The 24808-nt window shown below is 41.5% G+C and overlaps 1 protein-coding gene across 1 annotated transcript in view; it reads right to left on the bottom strand.

Moving 5' to 3' along the window:
* LOC117813961 (cytosolic carboxypeptidase 4) overlaps positions 1 to 24808 on the bottom strand; it is a 68881-nt gene that overhangs the window by 43875 nt on the left and 198 nt on the right. Inside the window, exons 2-5 of the mRNA XM_034685041.1 lie at positions 12946 to 13019; positions 4033 to 4096; positions 1207 to 1353; positions 986 to 1117 (exon numbers count right to left, since the gene is read on the bottom strand). Of these exons, the coding sequence (XP_034540932.1) occupies positions 986 to 1117; positions 1207 to 1353; positions 4033 to 4096; positions 12946 to 13019 (417 nt within the window). The remainder of the gene's footprint in view (positions 1 to 985; positions 1118 to 1206; positions 1354 to 4032; positions 4097 to 12945; positions 13020 to 24808) is intronic.

Raw genomic sequence — 24808 nt, 5'->3', positions numbered from 1 at the left:
TCATAAGTCCCCTGTCAATTGTGTGCCCTTAGATCTGTACCAACTTTTGTTTTTGGTGCTTTTCTGCACACATGCAGTCTGTGCTGTGTGTACTTCCTGTTTCAAGACCTCAAGAATCAGGTCCTCATAATTCAGGAAACCTGGTTTCTATCCACATGTTGTTGTCACAGATCACTGTGCCTCTGTTACCTGAAGATGTCTCTGTGGAGTCCATCGTACCTCAATCTAGCAGGTATATATCTGTTAACCTCCTGTTCTCCTTGTTTCTCCTTCTGAAGGGAGCCATGTTGTTTGACTCTGAGTCTCGTCTTTACTTACTGATCTAATATTTCTGTTTTTTTCACTGCTGTGATTCATCTGAGTTGAAAATATCAGAGTAAACATGTTGACCGGTATGGAATCAGTCGTAGATCTGAACAGAGACTGCTGCTGAGCTGCCTCCTGACATGAAGCTGGTATGTATGCTGGGGGGTCCTCTGTCATGCGTGGAGGGGGGTGCCCAGGATTGCTTTTATGGTCTCATAAACACATCAGCCATTAAAGTGCCAGCAGAGTGTCCCAGATGACACACGCTCTCTCTCTGCCTCACACAGAGGAGGTGAAGGAAATCACTCTGTGGCCGCCCATGCACTGTCAGGGTTACTGTTACTGTGACAGCTCTACAGTCTGAGCGGTTTATAACTCTAATTCATTTCTTCCAATGAGATCAATCACAGATCTACACACTGGAGGGTGAGCATGAACTGTGGCTGATATTAACCCTACATCTTAATTACTTTGACTACACACTCACCCGGAGGTGTCAGAGGACAAGCTGCTTCAGCCTGCTGTACCTGTTTGATTAATGACACGTCAACCCCAGGTGTAACATGCACCTGAACAAGGTGCAGAGGGACTGTAGACTTCATGTCACTGAAAAGAAGAGCAGTACCTGTGTCCATACTTGAAACACTTATACTGAGGAGTGGGTGCTGTGGGGATTTACCTGATGAGGAGAACACCTGGAGGACCCAGAGGCAGGCTGCAGCCCTCCTGGGATGTGTGATGTTCTGCCTGAGCAGATTCAGAGTCAGCTGCACAGCTCCGGCCTCTTCTGCCTTCACACCTATACGCCGATCTGCACCAACACACACACACACACACATGCATGTAATAATCAAACAGCTGGTCACATGATGTCTCACTGGAGCTCAGGTATGTCCTCACCTCTGTGTCCAACTTTAGCCAGCAGGTGCAGCAGAGGCAGCAGGACTTTGTAGTTTGGACTGAAGCTGCGGCCCGTGTTGACCAGAGCAGACAGCAGGGCATCACTGCCTCCTTTTTTTATCATGTAGTGGATACGATGGTCTGTACCTGAACACAACATGACAGGACATGACATCACATGACACGACACAACTACATTTAACCTCACCTGCTCATCTTTCTCATGTCAGGTTTTACTCAGACTCAGATTTAAGTACACTGAGAATGCTGTGCAGAGGACTTTGAGGATTTGTGGGATTAACTGGGAAACAGGGAGCACTCAAAGTGTTCATAAACCTAAAAAAAGGGAAGCGTAGTAAAGAAAACATTACTTGACCTTATCCATAACAAATCCATGGTGCTCTCTGATCTGCACTGACAAAAGCCAGACACACTACAGATAAGAGGAACCACTCAAATATTGAAAGCAGATATTCAGAGTTGTGTGGATGAAACCAATCCCAGCCTGAGTGAACAATGAGGCTGATCATGAAGGTCTGAAAACTTCAGCTGAGTGTGCAGTCACAATGAGACAGTTACTGTGATATTAATACATGTGACTAACAGACAGCTCCACCTGCTGTTGACCTGCATCAGTCAGTGAACTCATCACCACACACATCCACAGTATAGGAGAAACACGCTGCTGGTCATAACTCAGTTTTACAAAGAGAACACTTCTGAAGCTTCTGTCCATCATAGATACAATCGGCATCCAAGAAAACGTCACATCTGGTTGGCGCTGAGGGGGGGAAACAAACCACTAGCCCCAATGCAAAAGATCTGCTGCGTGCTATTCTGCATGATAAATAAATTCAAAAATCTGAATATAAAGTATTATTTACCAACATAAAGCCCAGAGCCATGTAGCAGAACACTGTGGCTACAATAGGGGTGACCCCAAATAGTCGAATATTCGACGATTCGTTCTAACGAGCCTTAGTCTACTGCCAATCTCATAGTCGAATATTTGAATATGAAACATGCATCATTCCATTCAAACCATGGGGGTGCTCAATGTCTAATTTTACATTACTTTCCTGTTTCCCGTAAAAATAGTGTCTCTTATAGCCCATTTTGATATAAATATAGACTTATTTAATGTAATTCTGAGAACAGCTCTTGAAGTGTTAAATCTCCTTAAAGTGGTAATTAAATCTCCCCTGGTAATTAACGGTGGACCATTTAGCGGGGACCTGTGGAGCAGACGCACCTCAGCTGGCTTTTAATCTTTCTACGTTCATGTTAGCTCAAAATGTCAGGAATAAAAACTTCAGTTGATCCTAAAAATAGTGATGAAGATGAGGAGCAGCTTCATGGAGAGGGCTGTGAGATCAAGGATTACCGGACCACACAGAAACTGTACGGGGCCAAAAGAACGAGGAGGACTACCGAAAGCTGTCCGAAGCTTCAAAAACAATCCACAGCATCCCATCCACCTCCACGCCATCAGAGAGGATATTCTCAAAGACAGGATTTACAGTCAACAAAGCAAGGAGCGCACTTCTGCCCGTACACACGATGGTTTTCCTTGCGTACTGTTAAGAGATCTAAAAACCCTCTAGCTGATTCAGGTTTGATTTTGAACATTATAAAAATGTTTAGCCTTAAGTTGGACAAACTACCCTCCGCAGCACTGCTCTCCGCTGTGCGTTGTTCCATGTTTAACGGATGGTGGCCTTATTTGAGTTTTCTCTCCTTCATCACTTTGTCGTTTTTGCGTGCAATATAGATTTTAAAAATCTAAGTTTTATGCTTATAATATTCTATTGTCCCTTTTACTTTAAGCTACGAGTCTCTTAATTGTAAATGGTTGTGCGTAATATTGTCATGCGGTCACCATCATGCAGACTTTGGGTCAATAAGGAAAAACAACAAACATTCGACTATTCGTCGACTATGGGCAAAATCTGATGAATCAGATTCGACTAAACAAATCCTTAGTCGGGCTCACCCCTAGGCTACAAGCCATCTGGTGGGATGTTGAGTTTGGTTGCCTGTGGGATCCAAAATCCAAACATTTCTATGTCTCTAGTCAGCACTTAAATAACTCTAACATTATATTAACCATGTCCAAACTGTGTATGTATTTTCATGGGTACAATAAATGTTGGATTAAGAGTTGGAAGGCAAGTGAACTACATATGACGATTTTTGATGCTGCTCTGTGTGTAAATCACTGCATAATATAACACATCATCGAGAATAATCAAGTTCAGGGAATTCACTAAAACGTGCTGTTGTATCTAGTATTAATGAAAGTATGTTCATTTTAATTTTCTTATACCTCTAGTGGGTTCTGAGGGCGGGATCATCTGTCCAGTGTTTTATAACATATGGACAACAATTTAATCCTGTTCTGTTTGGTTTATTTATGTCTCATTCTTTGTCAATTAAAAATAATGACTCAATTTAGAACATGACAGCGTTCAAAATCTGTGCGTTCGCAATGTTAAAGGCTTGGGAGAAAGGATTGTTTCCCCCTCGCAGAGCCCCGCCCCCCATCTATGACGCGACACAGACTGTATCTATGAACTCTAACATGGAGGTAAGAGAGGAACAGAAGTAATGGACTACACGTTTGTGTTTGTAAACCATGAATGTGTATAGAGAAGTGACTTCGGAACACTTCACTTAAGGGTTAGCACTACAGTGTCTGAGCTGATAGACGTTCCCCGCTCTTGGTGTCATGGCCGGCTGGTCTGAGAAGACTGTGCTCAGTATGCTCCTGTGGTTACTTCTGCAGAGCATCACACTGCTATACTATGAGTACATGTTACTGCTCACCAGCTGACAGGAGTTCATCCAGCACGTTGAGGATGTTTAAGGTGCTCTCCACATCTCCTGCACTCTGCAGATAAAAACACAGAGGAGAAGTACACAGTGAGAATAACAGGTTATCATGACCAAGTTAAATCCACATTAACCTGCAGAAATATCATCTTTGGTGGACATTGCATGAAAGATGTGTTGTATTGAAATAAAACCATGTAGGTCACACTCCTAACATTGATATAACACTCTTCATCATGCACTCTCTGCAACTGTGATTCCATGGTTTCTATAAACGTATACGTCAGATTGAATTCTGCATCTTCATCGGAAACGCTCTGAGGACTCCAAACATCTCCCTCATTAAAACAAGTGATGTACAGAGAGGCCAACTATGTGTCTGGTATATATAGCTGCAGCCTGTTTGGGTGGCCAACAAGCTGCCTGTTTAAAAGGAGACAAACAGAGTTGTGTGGAGCTTCTGTAATCAGAGACAGCTGCTAAACACAGAGCTAACAGCAGCTCTGATTAATGGACAGTTATGTCTACTGTAGTCATTAACCAACTGCTGCATCCCGACACGCTCTGCTGCAGCCAACATAAACTCAGAGTTGTTTGTTTTGGGTCAGTGTGTGTGTGTGTGTGTGTGTGTGTGTGTGTGTGTGTGTGTGTGTGTGTGTGTGTGTGTGTGTGTGTGTATGTGTGTGTGTGTGTGTGTGTGTGTGTGTGTGTGTGTGTGTGTGTGTGTGTGTGTATGCAGAGCTGGCTGACACGCTGCCTGCAAACTTCACACATCTGATATGTGTGTGTGTGTGAGAGAGTTAGAGTGGCCCAGCTGACTGAAAACACTCCACACAGAGGCTGCTGCAGGATTATTAAAGCTACAGCATTCATATCTCTCACAGTCAGTCATTATTTCTGTCATTTCTTGCTTCCATATTAAAAACCGGCCATGGAGCTCCATGTTCACATAAAACCACAGCAACACGCAGAGAACATGCTCTGTGTTTACATTCACAGACTGGGTGACCGCCAGGTCAGGGGCCCAGTTAGCCCCCAACATGATCAAACAGAGGACGTTGGTTTAATTTTAGCTGTTGCAGTTACTTAAAGGGATATATGCACATTTTTGATGCTGGGTGTATGAGGTTCTTATCGATAGTTAGTGTACTATGTACTGTAACAGTGAGCTCAGCTCCTGGTTGTATCCTGCAGATGGAGTCACTTCAGTATCTATTAAAACTCTTAAATGTCAGAGAACATTGTTGACAAGAACAGCTCTTTCCTTTTTTAAAACTCTTAAACTCTTTCATCAAGCATGTTTCTCCGTCTGGATAGTCTACTGTAGTTTTGATTGGAGATTAGATTATTACAAACATAGAGGGGAGACTTTGCTGCAGACAGACTCTGGCCACTAATGTATTGGATATTACATTAATGATAATAAAGTGGAAACACGCCCACAAAGTTCTTCGGCCCAGGTTGCTCTTGTTTTGTGTTTGATTGTGGGTATGAACTGTCAGCATCTCCTATTTCTGCTGAACAGATCGGTGAGCTCTCATCCTTACAGAGCTCAGATCTGTCCTAACCTGGATGGAGAGGAAACATTATTCTATAGATAGGACAGCTGAAGAGAGACAGGAAAAGTGTAAGACATGCAGCAAAGGATCAGGAGTCCAACCAGTGGCCGCTGCTTCAAGGAGCCTCTGTGTATGAGTTACGCCCTTAAACCACTAATCCAGCTGGTGCCACAAATATTAACAAATGTCAAGTACAGACATAGACCATCATTTTTGTGTCATCAAGGGGGAGGGCGTGACATCCCGTGGTGAAATTTCCTCCAACTCCTAGTAGAGAGGAACATTTCCCTCTAATGGTGCATGGCTGTTTTTTGTTCGTAGGTTTGAATGTGTAACAGATCATTTAAATATGTGCAAACATCCCTGGAGCACAGAGTGATGGTTCTGCTGTACAGTTTTGCTTCTTTTAACCCCATAGAGAATTTGTCTCATTTGCACAAGTTTAGCAGGCGCAAAATCTGCACAATCCTTTAGTGATCCAGGCTGAGTTTTTGTGTTAACTCTCTGTCAGGACGCTTCATTAATTTATTAGTTTACTGATTCATATCTGACACAGTGATGTTGATTTGTTTCAGGTTTGCAGTCACTCCATATTTCGGATGGCCTTGCTTGTAAATGTTATACATGTATGTATATATTTCGACAGTAAGTGTGTAGGAGAATTTCTATTTCTCATGAACTCACTCCTCTCTCCTCGATCCTCTCCCCTCTACACAAATGTGAAACTGACGGGAAAGGTTTTAATCTACTTTCAGGCCTTTGAGGGACTTTCTTTATTTATTTACCCAAGAACTTTCCTCCAATGATCGAGACAGGGACAGCCTCTCACTGCTTTGAAAGGTAAAGTCAGCACCTCGGAGAGTGCCACCACGATCAGGCCTGCACTCAGTGTAACAATGCTCCAACAGGTTTCATTGGTTCCCTTTCTGTACAGGTGTGTGGTCGCGGGTAATGTCACTATAGTTGTGTCTGCTTCAGCAGTCTGAGTCAAATCCAAAACTTTGTTTTTATTTGCACCTTTAGCCTCACATCAGTGTGTTAGTTAGCATAGCCTACGTGTTTTAACTCCTTGTCACAGGCTTACAGTCACAGCAGTTTGTGTCATGAAATCTCACTCTGTCATCTGCTCACTGACAGGCTCTGGCTCAAAAAGCCCGGGGTCACTATGTTCTTCCTCTTTGTACAGCAGCGCTCTTGTTTCAGTGCAAAGCGTCAGACTTGGAGACTCAACCCTTTTCAGCTGCTGGAGCTCCAGGCTCGCCCTCATGCTCTTTGATAGAAGTCTTTAACTCTCAGGGGAGAGAGGGTGTTCACTTGGTTACTGCATGCTGTTGTTACTGGTTACACATAAAAACATTGGTACTGAGAATAACCTGATCATGCCAGGTCAGAGTTTTACAAGTTGTTGACCTGTCCAGGACCACCAGGACCACCTGCTGTGGTTTTCAGATCCAGATCTGGAGGGATCTAACGTCTTTCAGCACCACTGAGAGATCAAAAATATGTACAGTTCTATTATTATTTCTATTTCGCCCTCGAACCAAAGCTCCAGTGTCAACCACAAAGCAGATTGGAGGAACCTGATATAAAGACTACGCAGCCTGGATCACGTTGGATTCGCATCTGATACATTTTGATCCAGCAGAATCCCAGAGCAGAGTCCCAGAGCAGGTCTGCAGACTCACAAACAAGAAAACACGTCTGTGCAGAGCAGGAAACTTGATCTACTTTTAAAATGAATGTCCATTAATTTGAACACCAACATTAATAAAGCAGCTCTGCATCTCTGGATCATTCATAGTTGAAGCTATCAGCATCAGTAATTATCGTAATTTACTGTGTATGCTATAAATCATTAGATTTCCTTCCCATACTCCACAGTCTGTCTGTGTTGATATCTGTGTGTAACTGAAGATATGTGGGTTTACTGCCTCACACTCCAGGTCTACGTTTAAGACTCTCTGGTGTTAATGTCAGTCCCTGTCATGACCTTGGCAAACATTAGTGCTGAGTTCAGACCCAGAAAGGATTTGATATCAGGTCCTGTTCAGCCAGTTTGTCTTTGACACATGGCAATGTTAATACCAGCCAGTATCAGTGGCTGCTCTCATCTATGCCATCTTAAATAAACCCTGAGTTATCTGGTAATTGTGTGATTTTAAAACTGGACCCTGTGTTACACATGTTGGTGTATGAATAATCAACATGTGTGCAAAGTTATTTAGAAACTTCACAAGATTTTGTAAGTGGGCAGCAGTCAGTTGTAAATCCTGAATGTGTGTATCCCACCAACTAGGTGTCAGCAGGCTCTGGTGTCATCCCAAGCTCAGGGCGGAGAGTCAGAACTAAGGCCTGGTCAGAGATAGGTACATTAAAATGAAACTGTACTCAGGGGTTTGGATTGGAGTTTGGATCAGGTGTCAGCAGGCTTTGGTGTCTGCAGGAAAAACAGTCTGTATGGAGAGCAAAAGCAGGAGGAACACAATCCAGCGTAATGACATCCCGGCTCCCATCGTTTTTAATCTGAAGAGGATTTATTTCTCAGATATCTGCATGAAGAACAGCTAACAATCTGTTCTAGATCAAACATTTACACTGAGAAACATTTACAAATCGGCTTGATGCTGTGTCATGAAAGACAATCAGTGTTTAGATTTCCTGACTTCCTGGAATGCATCAGAAATGATGGATGCCACCTCCATTCAACAAACAAAAGTAAAAAAATAAAAGTAGTTTTCTTCTCCTCTTGAGGACAGACCTGACAAAGCTTGACTTTGATGTTTGACTAATCTTGCAACATTAAGTTGTTATTTCAGCAAACTTAAGACCCGTTAATTACAAGAAAATCCGTTTTTTTTTTTCAGATTCATATCTCTAAAGGATGCCAGAGTGAAGCCTCCGTGGAACATACTGTTTGCATTGAAACTGAGACTCAGCACCAACAGATGAACAGGCACTTCTCTGGGGGATGAACCAAGAAATGAGTTCATTTTACAGACAGATCTGGAGGGGAGAGCTTCTCTTCTCTTTTGATCTGAACACACGGTCACGCACAACAATTAAGGAAGAGTGGGCAGGAAGTTGATTATCCCTGACCATACTAAGTTGCCAATTCAGACAGCAGTAGAGGTAAAGTTACTGTTTTCTTTTCTTTTCTTTGTATTTTTCAACCTGAGCCATATTTTTTATGTGTTAGGGGCGAGATGACTAAAAGTTCCTAAAAGTTCAATTACTTTTAAACTGATCCAGTAGATGTCTCCATCCTGTAACAGATAAACAGATGGTAATGACAGCAGACAGACTCAGGATGTTATTCTAAGAGTCTGACAACATTACAGAAAGGATCCCTACAGAGAGAGAGAGCTCTGAGTTCAAGAGGAAGGTGATTTTCAACCACAAACAGCTGTTACGTCTCTCTCTACACAAACACCGCAATACACTGATGATAACAAGAGTTTAACCTCACGGAGCTCAGGAGCTGCTGATTTACATCTGACTCCATCAGTGATGATGTATTGAAGGTTAATGTCGATTTATTTTGAACTGGTGTGTGTTCAATGCACATCATCATGCATCAAGCAGGTGCACAGCAGTCAGATCAACAGTATCAAGGAAAAAGTCATGTCCACACAAAACGTGTTGGTAAAGGCAGCGTCTGGAAGATTTTTAAACATCATCTGACAGCTGTAAGCATGCTGCTCATTTATTCAGTCTGCTTTCTTTATTCACTTTAATGCTGCTGTCTCTACCATGACTCCTCTGTCAAGAGATTTGGGTCACACTTCTATGAACCCACCACTGACAAAGCATCATACTCACATTTATAAATCCTTATAAAAGCATTTATAATGCTTTTCACAAACAACTACACATACAGCTAGCATCACTGCTTAATGTATAAGTGTTTGCAGTTGGCTTTTTAATTCATTTATAAGCTCAAACAACATTACAATTAGCTTATATATGCTTAACTAGCTAGATTCATAGCTAAAATCAAACTAACAGGGAAGTTAATCTTTAAGTTTCACCCTTCAAGCTGCCATAGGCTAACTATCGGAGCAGGTGACCACATTAGCACAATATTACCCAGCAGGTCAGCCAGTTTAAAGCTGATTTTGGAGGATATGAAACATATTCCCGTAAGTAAGAGTGTAAGGATGAGTAGATCATTTTTGAATTAAAAGTAATGCCACTGTGAGGCTAGTTCTTTTATTCTATTAATGGTAATTTACTGTATGTGTTAGCATCAAATTAACAAGCAAACAAGCTTTATTATATGAATGAAGCATTTATGCTAGCTGTATGTGTAGTAGTTTGAGCAATATGCTGCTCTGGGTATTTGATTAAACATGCATTTGTTACTTTGATAGTGTGATAAATAGACAACAAACTCTGAACCTGGCGGACACTTTCTCTCATCTGAAGAACTTTAAACTAAATTAAACTTAAACTTTATTTAAAAACTCCTTGGGGATACACTGATATAAGTACTTGCACACACCTGTTTCACGATACAGAAGCCATATTTATAAAATAATACTTTTAAAGTCTTATTAATGCCTTTATAAGGCTTTATGAATGTACTTATGGTGCAGAGAAGCCATTATCCTCAAGGTGAGCCAACTGAGTTCAAATCAGAAACATGACCTATCACCACGTCATCCCACTCTCTCCTTCACTGTTTCCTACTCTAAACACTGTCCTATACTCTTCATACAGGCCTAACAAGTCCAACACATGATCCTTAACATAATACAATCACCGCCTACGTCACTGTCAGGTCTGAAAATACCAAAACCAGACCCATATTCATGTTTATAGGTGATACAACTCAATACGCTAACAAGCTCCCTGATGGTTCTACACCATCAGTGAGTACAATCTGTCACTCAAATACAAATACACTCAAAAGAAAATATAATTATTAATTTATTTCTCCCATATCTAACAAAAACACAGCCTTCATCATCTCCAGAGTCCACAGCCTGACACCATCAGAGCCACTCACCCCACACAGAGGACAGCCGTCACACCAGGGCCACAAAGTTAAAGTCTGATTCATGCAAACTCCCTCACTCCTTGAAAAGCTTAAACTAAACTAATGAGATGATATCATAAGCATATTTGCTGACCAAGCCTCTGCGATGATTAGCTTTGACTCACAACACGTTAACACAAACTATCGCTTTGGATAAAAGCGTCTGCTAAATGACATTGTAACAAACTGACTGACCAGTCCCAGGAGGTGGAAATCTACAGAGTACAGTGAGACGACTGCAAAATGATCTTTGGATTCATTAGTCGTTGAGAGACATGACTCCAAACAACCGAATCAGAAAGACAAGACCACAGCATAGCATCTGTGATGCTTTTTTCCATCTTAAAAGTCAGAATGACACTCAGTTCCACACTGAGACTGTCAGCGAGACAAACCATGGATGACAAGAAAAGTAAAATGACAGCACCAGTGAATCACAGGACTACTTCAAACCCAAATATCTGAAGCCACAAGGATATGATGTTTCTCACTTTTATTCAGGGGCGTCTTCCGCCTGTCCTCTGACTCCTTACTTGGACTACACCAGAGTATTTTTATACTCTGTGTGGATAATGCTTGAGGTCAATGATCACAGAACACACTGTGATGTGAAATGTCAGCAAGGATCAACAGATCCCAAATCTACTGAGGATATGAGACTAAGTCTGATCTCGTCACAGAGAGGTCAGACTTTCTCACATGACCGTATCAAATACTGAGCACCTGCTTTTTAAAATAACTATTCATGTACAATTATATGACTCTTTAAAATATATTAATATGACCCATTCATATGGATTAATATGGCTCATCTATATGATAAATATGACTTTTATATATGCTAATATACCTTTTCATATGGATTCCTACTTATAAACATAATTATGACCAGTTATAAACCTTAATATGAACTTTTCATAAACATGAAAATGACCCATTTATAAAGGTTAACAGGGCCGATTCATGACAATAAAAAATACTGATAATTGGTAAGGCTTATAAAGTGCTATTCAAGGTACACAAATACGATTTACATGAAGTGCAAAAAATAAAAATAAAATAAAAATGATTATGACCCATATATATACGTTAATACGACCTGTTCATAAACATGAATATGACCATTTATACTTTATTATAACCTATTCATAAACATTAATATGACTTAGTTATAAACGTTAATATGACACATTTATATAACTTAATATGACCCTTCATAAACATCAATAGTACCCATTCATAAACATCAATAGTACCCATTCATAAACATAACTATGACCCATGCATAATAATTAATATGACCCATTTATATAGTTTAATACGACCCATTCAGAAACATTAATATGATCCCTTCCAAAACATTGATATGACTCAATAATAAAACTTAATATGACCCAGTTATAAACATTGAGTGAACCATTTATCAACATTTATATGAGCCACACATAAACATTAATATTAACTATTCATGAACAATATTATGAGCTATTTATGTACACTGATATGATGTATTATATACATTGATATGACCGATTCATATATACTTTTATGACCCATTCACAAACATTAATATGACCCAGTTATAAACATTAGTATGACCCAGTTATAAACATTAATATGCCCCTGTTGCAAACATTAATATAACCCATTCATAAGCATTAATATGACCCATTTATATAACTTAATATGACCCAGTTATAAAGATTAATATGACCCATTCATAAACATTAATATGACCCAGTTATAAACATTAGCATTACCCAGTTATAAACATTAATATGACCCAATTCTAAACATTAGCATTACCCAGTTATAAACATTAATATGACCCAATTCTAAACATTAACATGACCCATTTATATGAATTAATACAACCCATTCCCAAACATTAATATGACCCATTCATAAACATTAATATGACCCATTTATATAAATTAATACGACCCATTCACAAACATTAATATGACCCATTCAGAAACATTAGTATGACCTCTTCCAAAACATTGATATGACTCAACCAAAACCTAATATGACCTAGTTATAGACATTAATATGACCCATTCATCAACGTCTACATGAGCTATTTATGTACATTATTATGACATTTTATATATATTTTTATGACCCATTCATATAGATGAATATTAAATGTTTAGGATGCTTATATTTATTATGAAGCAGATTGAAAGTCCATACCTCTCTCTGTATATACAAAGTAAACTTCCCATTTAAAGTAAGCACAGTGTAATTCTAAACCCACTGCATCATGTAAACAACACAGCCAAGTCAACGTGCACAGCTGATCCTTACCTGCAGCGTGGACAGGAGGACCTCCAGGCCGCTGGATGAGCTCAGAGGGGCGCTCATTCTTGGTCTACCTCGCTCTGTGCCGGGCAGCCAGTCAGATGGTTAGACAGACGGAGAAACAGGCAGAGAGAAAGGTAAACAGACAGTTCAACAGACAAACAGACGGACAGGTAGAGACGGGACAGGAGCAGCAGGACGGAAGGACAGAACTGATCAGCTGGAGTCAGACTGTGTGTCCTCGCTGCAATGTACACAGCGTCACACACCATCTGTCACTCTCTTCTTCACACACGCACATACACACATACACGGTGCTACTGTGTCTAATCAGAGAGAGACACAGAGACTTAACTTGACAGGGAATACCCCCAAGGGACAGGCATTTGTATGCATATTTGTGCACGTGTGTGCATGTTTGTGCATGTGTGTGCATGTTTGTGTATGTGTGTGCATGTTTGTGTATGTGTTTGCATGTTTGTGTATGTGTGTACATGTGTGTGTCATTACTGCATGCATGTGTGTCCAGTATGTACAGTATGTCTCCGTCTCTGAGTCTTTATGTACAAACTTATAACCAGTGATGGTACAGATTGATGCACACACACGCACACGCACACACAGACACAAACACACACACACACACACACACACACACACACACACACACGCACGCACACACACACACACACACACACACACACACACACACACACACACACACACTCACACACACACACACACACACACACACACACACACACACACAAACACACACAGCGTGCTGAATGAGTGTGTTATCGCATCTGAGTGCCCTCTCTTGCCTGTGCATGTGTAACTCTACTCCTGCAGGATAAAGCATTTGTGCTCTGGTGTTGAGAAGGCTGCCACTATAAAAAGGCCCTGACAAGGCCAGCTGGGCAGCTGCAAGACTCCAACTATATCCAGAGGTCCATACCAACCAATCACACCATGAGATGGATCCCAGAAAAGACTCTGCAAACAAGTAATCACTAACATGAGAAGCATTCAGTATTTTCTGCACAGCATGTCAACAATCAGCAGCATCAGAGGGGCTGGTTGATGAGGGTCCTCTCATGTGCAGTCAATATCAGTGAAACTGAACATTCACTTCAGGGCTCAGGTACAGACTAACTGACGCTGATTCAGGATGGACTCAAAGAGGCATCACATTGTTTACCCCATGCAGCATCCAGCTGCTGATCAAGCTCTGATGCACAATCATGCAGAACTTTGCACAATGCACTTTATTTTAACTTGGCACTTTCTTGTAATGCTGCTAATATCTTTGCCTTTTATGTGTTTTCATGTTCCTGTAGTGAAGCAAATTCTCCAATAAAGGTTTCTTCAACACCTTCGAAATATGAGAGGCTATCAGGACAGCTGGACCTCAGGAACATCACAAGTCTATGACGGCAGCAAAAAGTGAAGCCAGTGTAGAAGTAAAGAGATGAGCAGGAGGAGGAGGGGGATAGCAAGTTAGCTGGAGTCAGGATTTTCAAAATGATGACCTCCATCTTTAATTGCTCCGTGTCAAAGCCTCCATTTGTCCGTGTGATGTTAGATATGTTAAAGAGCATGTTCAGTCAGACATTCAAAGTTTTGATCAGCAACAAGGCTGCCTTACAAAGACCAGTCAGACATAAGTGGCCTGATTCAGTGATATGTTCTCAACAGGTGTTCATTGTACTTCCAGTCATGTTTGGTCAAGTCTGCTTTGGTTCAGTCAGATTTGGTTCTGTCTGATTTAGATAAGTCTGGTTTGGTTAAGTCCAGATTGATTCAGTCCGGTTTGGTTCTGTCCCCGGTTCAGCACCGTTTGGTTCAGCATGGTTTGTTGCAGTCCTGTATGGTTCAATTTAGTTTGGTTTGGTCGGGATTGGTTTCAGTCTAGTTTGGATCAGCACAGTTTGGTTCAGTCTAGTGTAGTTCAGTCTGGTTTAGATGAGTCTGTTTTGTTTCAGTCCTGTTTGGTTCAGTCAATTGTTCAGCATGGTTTGGTTCAGCATGGTTTGATGCAGTCCTGTATGGTTCAATCTGGTTTGGTTCAGGACGGTTTGGTTCAGTCCAGTTTTGTTCAGTCTTGTTTGGTTTAGTCCAGTTTGGTTCAGTCTATGGTTCAGCATGGTTCAGTTCAGTCCTGTATGGGTCAGTCTGGTTTGGTTCTGTCAGGTTTGGTTCAACGCGGTTTGGTTCAACGCGGTTTGGTTCAGCAGGATTTGGTTCAGTCTGGTTTGGTTTAGTCTGGTATGGTTCAGTAGGCTTGGTTCAGTCTGGTTTGGATCAGTTGGACTTTTTTCAGTCTGGTCTGGTTCAGCAAACACAGTTTGGTTCAGTCTTGTTTGGTTCACTCTAGCTTGGTTTTGTCTGGTTTTGTACAGCACGGTTTGGTTCAGCACAGTTTGGCTCAGTCTGGTTTGGTTCATTCCAGTTGGTTCTGTTTGGTACGGTAATCCCTGATCGGATCCCTGCACTGTCGGCTATGTGACCACTATCGAAAATCTAGAGAATATAAGGTGAATTTTCAGCGAGCCTCATGCTGGCCTCAACCAAAAGACAGAGAATTAATGATTGAGGTCTGTATTGACTTTATATCAGTTAGATTTATGTTTAAACCATGAAAAATATAGCATGAAAGCACTTCAGGAATGCTCTTGACAGTAAAATCAAGTCTGAGTCTTTTCTGTGTAGGCTCTGCTTTGGTTTCAGACAATGCTTTGAAGAACAAAATGAGCCATCATTTAATTTTTGTTGGAAAAAAAAGAGTTGTAATGAACCATGTTGGCTGCAGGTAAGCTATGTTAATTATTTATAACATCAGGTTAGAGGTAATGTTTTGTCTTGTGCGATCTTCGTCTCCCTTTACATCCGTATTTTTAACATGATCGTTTCCTAATAAGAAAAAACAGACACTTTTAGAACAGCTGATATGAATAAAAACATACAAAATAAGAGTCATAATTCATGGAGGTATTTAACTTTACTGATCAAATAACACCAAGGAGATACTTCATCCAACACAATCTCTCCTCTCCCCCCTCTCTCTCAATCAGCGTATTTCAGTCTAATACACTTTTAAGGTCAGATCAGTATGCTTGTTGATCAACAGAAGGGTGCCAAAAAGCAGGACAGTACAGATCGGTTATTTTGGTACCATTATTGGTTGTTGTGTGTACCTGATGTGTGTCTCAAAGTGCGGTTTGGGTTGGTTCTTCTCATTAGAGGCGACGACAGGGAGGTGTCCGTCGCACCAGCTAATGAGGGACTGTTGCGTATTAAACAGATCATCCTCTCCTCATCAAAATGTTCTATACTCAGCCTGAGGCATCAGGTTCAAGTTCATGTGAACTCCTCACCCTCTTCTTCACTGCCTACTGTCCCCTCACACCTCCTCACACTCTCTGAGCTGGGTTAACGTCTCATCACCTGGACTCTCTCTCAGCTGGGTTAATGTTCCTCCTTCTCAACCAACTGTGCCTGGATGAACTCTCCTGCTGCTTCCAGCTACCTGAGGCTAACCTGAGCCCAGTTTGATGACCTGTGTGCTCGGATCAGTGCCAGAATCTCTCTGATGGACATCAACTACAAGAGTTATGTTTCTGGCGTGGAGCTCTTGTCTATCTGTCTCCACTGAGTCTCAGTTTCACTGTATGTATCAAGTAAATGAAATCTTTACTTGTGTTTGCGCTGACTTTGAACCGGCTAAAAGTGTAATTGGCCTGTGGTCTGAGCTCCTTTATGTCTGACTATGATCACTTTTATTTTTCATTCAGACAGAGGTGTGTGAGGAGTCACTGCAGTGCCAGTTTTATTGTTAATCTGAGATTATAATGGATGCCCTGAATTGAGACACTATCTATCTCAGTCTGTCTTCACACTCATCAGCTTCTGTGCCACCATCTCCATCTCTACCTTTGCCATTTCAGTGTTTGTGTGATTGCTGTGGGTGAGTAATAGAGACAGACTGGGTCAGGCTGAAGGACACACTCATTATACCCGACCTTAATCCTAACTTTCAGTCACGGAGCTCATAGCCAGCTTTTCAGCCAACATGAACTTTACAGCACTATCGCACTCCTCATAAGGTCACACACACATCCACACACACACACACACACACACACACACACACACACACACACACACACACACACACACACACACACACACACACACACACACACACACACTGTAATCTCAGCCTGGCACCAAACACACACTTTCAGACACATGAACCTCTCACAAATAGTCCTGCTCACTCCCGGTGGGACAGAATGCTAATCCTCAGGTGAAATCATACACACACTTCTGTCCTGACAGGATTCCCCTGGCTCCACAAACACACAAACACAAACAGACACAAACATACACACACACACGCACACACACATGCACGAACACACACACACACACACACACACACACTTCCTCTCCTCAGTAATGAGGGGGACCCGGTGTGTTGGTTCAGCTGTCTGGTTGGTTATTTCTCTGATGTGAGCAGACAACAGGCTGACAGAGACATCCATCTCTACATGAACAACAACAGCAGCTGCAGCAGATCAGTCCTTTCACTCTGTCTCACACAAACACACACACACACACACACACACACACACACACACACACACACACACACACACACACACACACACACACACACACACACACTGTCTACAGTATGTTTACCTGCTCAGATACACTCTGTTGTGTCTCTTTATCTTCATACAGTTCTTACAGTTCATAAGTGAACGTTGTTTTTACACACCCTCTAAGCTTTTTAAAATGTCCCCATATTTCTCAGGGTGAGCCGCAAACGTGAACACACAGCATGCCACAGTGTGGAGTTAACAGCATGATGGAGGCTGAAGCAGCAGAGACTTACACTATGATGACAGTTTACACATCTTTACCAATGCTACATGGAAACAGATGGATGTGCAGAAATCTTCACTGGAGAAGGATTCTCCTTCTTCAGCCTCAGATGTTTTCATTTATCCTATTTCACGTCACTCTACGGGGTTTGCACCAGTCACATGATATCCTCATCTTCAGCCTTGCCCGCTCCTTCACAGTGAATATACTGACTTTTACCTGATGTGTTCTCACATCAGCTTGCTCCAGATTATTTGGTAAATTTCATCAGGCAGCTGGCAGGAAAAAGTCCATTTATGTTCACACAAGCAGCTCACTGTAAACATTTCTGGAAGTTTTCAGGAATTTAGTGCAAATGTGAATTTAACTTTAAAACATTACACTGTGGCTTTCAGAGTGTAATGTTAACCTCATGGACCTTTCACCTCCAAGAGTAACGTTAGCTTAGGTAGCTAGGAAGTGTCAGCTAACAGAAGAGTTCATATAAGTACAGGAAACTTTCCTAAGTCTGACGGTGGTACACTTTGTAGAAAATAGATTATGTACATTAGCAGCAAGAAACATTTCACCTGATCGGACCTCATGATGAAACCTGTGCTACAATGCTACAGTGTTTAAGAATTCGAGTCCAGGACTCGGACTAGAGTCTGACCCAAGTCCCAATTTTCAAGACTCGTGACTCAACTTGGACTCAAGTACTAATGACTCAGACTTGTACTCGGACCCGAGCATTGACTGCATTAGGTTTGGAAGATATAAAAAGAGGACTCTACCTATATATTGGTATAGACAGTTTAAATATTTCTGTTTCTGATACAATTTATTTAGTTTTGAACAAGGGCTGACACGTGTGTTCGCATTCACGTGATGTCTTGTTCCACTTCGGTCACTGCCAGGATAAAGAAACATTTTAAGCTGTGCATTTTGCTTTCAGTGATTTCATAGTAAATGCAGAAAGAGCAGAGCACCATGTTGGATATTTAAAAGAACCATCAAGGAAAAGGAAAGAGAACAGCTCAAACTTTAACACAGAAAAGGAAGAGAGATGCTGAAGTTAGAGAGACTGTTTATTACTCTACTGTGTTAGAATGCTAACGGTAATGTTAGAGACTAAAGTAACTAAACCACTGGGTTTAAGTTGATTGGTTGGTTAAAATTCCAATTAATAGTGTTAAGGCAGAGTTAATTTGACACCAGCAGTGATCCCAATGCAGCAGAATTGCTGAGCACCTCCCCTCATTAAGAGTAGTGTTAATGCACAACACACAGCACAACACACAGTGCTGTAACTTCGTTCATAAATTAATCTCAAGACACACCGACAGGATTTCGTTAGAATCGGTTTGTAATGGCAGTTAGACCATGTCAATTTACTGAAAACAAAACTCAGAATCAAACTGGCGCTAGGGGAGAGTGGATTGTACACAGGATTAAACACTTTGTATATGTCCAGGCAGAAACTGCAGTGTCTCTGATGTTTTATTTAACCAAAAAAGGTTGTTTTTTATTTTACAAAACAATCTGTAGTGCCCCATGCTCTAACCTCTTCAGTTAAAAAAAACATTCACATTCTCCAGTGTCTGCCCCTCCTATCTCACCTAGCCATCTAGGTCCAAAACCATCCAACTATCAAAATAAGTACAAAAATAAGATAAAAATAACACCCATGACATTGTACTTAATCATACATTCCCCATAATCAAAACAACAACAAATAAATGACTTAAAGTAAAATAATTATGTAAATAAAATTAAAGGAAATAGCTCCAACACTAATGTTAATGAAAGAAATGTGTTTTCTACACATCCAAAAGGTCCCACACAGTCCAGGTTCAGACTGTCATTAGTTTAGATTAACAGCTGCTCTCCTTGTTATAAATGATATTAACAATGAGGACTCCACTCAGATTCTTCTATTGGGACTCGGGACTATTGGACTTAAGGTTTGGTGACTCGACTACAACACTGCCATGCTAGCATTAGCAAGCAGTAGCACAAGCTAGCCTCAATGTTGAACCCTTTCCAGCCTTTTCACCACAGCATCTTCAACCTGTTTTATTACTGAGGTTTAAGACCTGACAGGAGCGTCGGAGGGACACACATGCAAAAATAATAATAATTATTATTATTATTATTATTATTATTATTATTGTTACTATCATTATTATTATTATCATCATAAAGCTGTGAGAGTGGAGGTCTGTAGTGCAGACTTTCAGTCTTCTATAAATACACAGAGCTTTATGAGCCCTCACTGTCCTCTAGAGGACACCAGCAGACTGTGTGAGTGTAAGTGTATATGTCTGTATTTGTGTGTGTGTGCTTGTCTGTTTTACTTTTTCCACACACACACATACACACACATACACTTACACAGTCAGAGCCCAGACTCCCTCTTCCCTGGTGTGCTGCTCTCACACACTCTGGTGTCCACTGTCCGTGCCATTGCCATGGTAACGTAGTGTGTGTGAGGATCAGCTGTGTGATGGTAGTGAGTGTGGAGGTCAGAGATCAGATCACTTTACATTCCTGAGCAGCTGCAGAGAACTTCTGCAGCTGTGATCCTGAGCCTGCGTCTGAACGCAGGTAAAATGCAGATTAAGCAGGTAACACAAGTAACACATAGCGCTGGTAACACAGGTAGGTGACACAAGTAACGCAAGTAGCACAGCTAACACAGCTAACACAGGTAATACAGGTAACACATGTACACTACATGTTCAGAGGAGCAGGGACTTCACACCTGCCGACCACCAATAGATACACGAGAATGTAACAGCACAGATATACTCTCTTATTAAAAGTTATTCTACATTCAACAGGTGAAAAGAAATGCAGAGCAAACACAGCCTTCTATGGAAGAATGAGGAAAGGGACTGTTATATGCTGTGATGGTGTAATAGTGAAAATGTTTAACAGTGTAATGTTGCAATAGTGTAACCTGTAACTGTGTAACAGTGTAGTGTGTTACTGTAACATTAACTGTGTAAAGGTGTTAAAGTGTAACAATGTAATGGTGTTACGGTGTAACAGTGCAACATTTTAACTTTGTAATGGTGTTTCTGAGTAACCGTGTAACTGTTTAACGGTGTAACATTGTAACAGTGTAATGGCCTAACTCTACTACAGTGTAATGGTATAACAGTGTAACATTATTACAGTCTAACTGTGTAGAGTAACTGTGTATATGTGTAACAGTGTCACGTGTAACTTTGTTAGTGTGTAACAGTGAAAAGTTACAGTGTGACATGTAACTGTGTTACCTGTAATTGTGTTACATGTAACTGTGTAACAGTGTAAAAGTGTAATGTTGCAATAGTGTAATGTTTAACTGTGTACAGGTGTTATAGAGTAACAATGTAATGGTGTTACAGTGAAACAGTGTGTGAAAGCGTTAAACTGTGGAACAGTGAAACTGTGGAACAGTGTATCAGTGTAATGCTATAATTGTGTTACGCTGTAACATTTTAACAGTGTAACTGTGTATCAGAGTTACTGTGTATCTGTGTAACTGTATTGGGGTGTAACAGTGCTCTTTATGAAACCAAAGGTTTGTCCACTCTGGGTGAACACTGACACCAGACATCACAGACATCTCCTTCACCAACAGCTGTACTTTGTGGGACACCTGCCTGTTCCCCTCCTGATGTTTGCATAGACATAAAGAGTCTGCACACAGATCAGGGAGTAAACATGTAACTTTGTAACATGTAATTTTTCACAGAGACACGATGTATAAAACTGACAGTAATGAACAGCTACGGATTATATAAATGTGTTCAAAATGTTAATACGCTGAATGAACCTGAGGCTCATAAAAGTTATCTCTGCAAACACATAGTCATATAAAGTGAAGGCTCAAACTACAACATGTGGATTTACTGCAACAAGAGAACTGAGCAGAGACATATTTCAGACTCACGGTGTCCAGCTTTCTGTCTACAACCATTTGTACGTGGTCAGGTGTCAGTCAGGAACGCAACCAAGTCATAATCAGAAACACGCTCAGACAGCTCTGATGTTGCTGGTTTGCAGACATACTAGCTTGCCAGCAACATCAGTGCCATCCCAGTGGTCTGTTGGCTTTGTATCCAAAAAGGGGAAATGTCCTTTGTTAAGTTCTGAATCTTTGTGTCCGTGCTGAGTCGCAGCCCCCAGGTGAGCAACTTCCCTGTGCGCAACACTTTTAGCCAGATGATTCACATTGAGACATGCTTTAAAAGTAAAAACTTCCCCAATAGCTGAAAATGCGTGTTTGAGTAATTGTTAACACCCCGAATGGGATCATAACTATTAAACCTGTTTGATATTGTATTTTAACGGGTCAAGGAGGCTCCGTCTAGGGTGGGCTCAGTAAAATAGCCTTAGTTACACCTAACACTTGAGGATTGTTTGGACAAACATGTAGATATGACAACCTCAGGTTTGGTCAGTTTAGTGACCTGGCTTACAGCTACAACACACCTACCTGTCAGTTAAAGAGGCTGCTCCCCCGATTATGCAAATTAAAGCATCACTCTAAGCTCTATACACTCAGATGTTTTATAAGTAACAAAAGTTAAATAGTTATTAAACATGATTAGCTGTACAAGCCAAAAAAAATTTTGTGCCAGGCTCCAAACAAGTTTATTTCTGCTGTAACATTCTAACATGGGGCTCTATGGAGACTGACTCACTGCAGGAGACACACTCTAGTGGAACCGCAGTTTTTGAGACCTCGGCTAAAGTTTCTTCTTTCAACACTGAAGCTTGCTGCTTTTTCAAATCTCTCTCTCTCTCTCTCTCTCTCTCTCTCTCTCTCTGTCTCTCTCTCTCTCTCTCTCTCTCTCTCTCTCTCTCTCTCTCTCTCTCTCTCTCTCTCTCTCTCTCTCTCTCTCTCTCTGTGTGTGTGTGTGTGTGTGTGTGTGTCAAGGTTGAAGTGGAAAAGAGCTAAATCAAGATCTGTGCTTTGACTTCTCAGAGGTCTGCTTTTAGCAACTTAACATGATACAGCAGTTAAGAAAGGCCATAACACACACACACACACACCTACACAGAAACCTGCTCAAACATATGTTGTACTGTATATAACATGTGTTGCACACATACTAACAGCGTACACACACCTGCACGCTCATTTTTGCACAGGACAGCACTCAACAGCAGCCCTCTGACAGACTCAGGAGCTTATCATGAGCCTGCTCACCTGAGCTCAGAGTGAACATGTAAAGATGAACACACTCTGCAGAACATGAGGCTGATGATACACACATCAGGACCTCCGACAAACCAGAGCGTCTAAACATCAGAGCATACACTGATGATCACAGAGTCAAGTTACAGTCAGGCCCGAGCTCTCCTCCAGCTTCCACCTGCACATTAACACACACCTTGGACTCAGTCCCTGGTAGAGCTCAGGTTTGATACCTGAACCTCAAAGTGATGAGATGAGGGAGCTCTCTGTGAAGCAGGATGTCATGCTCAAACTGTCCCATGTTGTCTCTGATCTCACATCCATCACTCTGGATCTCTCTCATTCTCAGCTCAGAGTCACACAGCAGGCTGACTGACCCTGCTGTCTGCTGCATCAGCAACTTTATGTCCGCAGGGTCAGTCAGGTTAGTCATTGACTTCACGATCAGCAGCAGCTTCTTTGTGTCCATGCTCTGTGGGTCTGTCATGGTTGTTCTCTGTGTTATTGTCCAGGATTTGGATTTAGTCCAACTCCAGTCCTAATTTTCAGGACTCATGACACAACTTGCACTCAAGCACACATGAGTAAAAACCAACTCAAACAGGCTGCTCAGGACCAATGCAGTCCTTGAGTTCTGCGGCTACTGGCGTTATATATTGACATTTTTCAAATCAAGTGTTGATTGATCATGGGAGACAGGATTTTTCATTGGCTGAAAAATGTCACTTTCCATGGTGTTGACAGGTGTCGTTAAAGTGTCCCTGTTTGGAGGTTTGATGATATAGTCACTCTAGACTCCACTCAAACTCAAGGTTTGGCGATTGAGAGGACGGCCCCAGAGGTCTGAATCTCTAAACTGAACATCAATAAAGGAGCCAGACCTTTTCAAGTTTTCTGACCAAATAAATATCATGCTCCCCTGACACACACACACAAACACCTCCCCTCTGCTCCTTCACATCATGTTCTTATACAAGCACAATAAATTAATAATGACAATAAAACAGGTAAGAAACCAGCACATCAACATTACCATTTAACCCTTAATTAACAGTTCATCAACAAACCTGTCTTGTGAAGCCAGCCTGACACCTTTAGAGCATGGGGACTCCTAATGTACGTAAAGTGAGTGCACAAGCAAAGTGTGTGCAGAGTAGACAGGTTGAGGTTTCTGCCAGCTGTGAGTCTGGGGGCATGTGGGGTAAGAACAGCACCCTCCCTTTTCCTGGTAACTCCCCCCAGACGAGAAGGAATAGACCTCAGTGAGAAGAATTTCAGACGATCATCATCAAGCTCCGGACATAAAGAACCACTGTACCTACTGAGCATTCACACCTTCATCGCCCAAGAGAATCTGGCTTGTAGAGATGATAAAATGCATTTTTTTAACAGAGCTGAAGGCAAAACAAGCTGATGGGTGAGCCCTCTAAGCTTCTCATCTCTGTTTAAAGTCGCACATGCTCAGTACTGATCAGGAGGAAGGAAAGGACCAGGTGGTGACATAAAGTGTATAGCTAAGGATTACTGCAGCATTCAGGGACGGATGTGCAATAAGTGAAGGAAGCCTGACAGAAATCATGAGTTATGATGGAGAAAAAGAGACATGAGTTCTCAGTAGTTTGCAGGATTCACGGCACATAAACTCTCCAGGTCTACAGCACAAAGAGAGAATGAGCTGGAGGCAGCAGGTCAGACTTTTATCTCCTATCAATGAATCACAGCGCACTCCTTCAGCTGCACACACCAGGGTCTGATCCTGCAAGAGTCCAGCTCAGACAACCTCACAGAGGCTGCAGGTCCACT

Source organism: Notolabrus celidotus, chromosome 6 (genome assembly GCF_009762535.1).
Source record: "Notolabrus celidotus isolate fNotCel1 chromosome 6, fNotCel1.pri, whole genome shotgun sequence".
In the NCBI taxonomy this organism is placed as follows: domain Eukaryota; kingdom Metazoa; phylum Chordata; class Actinopteri; order Labriformes; family Labridae; genus Notolabrus; species Notolabrus celidotus.
The sequence above is the reverse complement of the archived record's forward strand: the minus strand, read 5'-3'. Positions and strand labels throughout refer to the sequence as shown.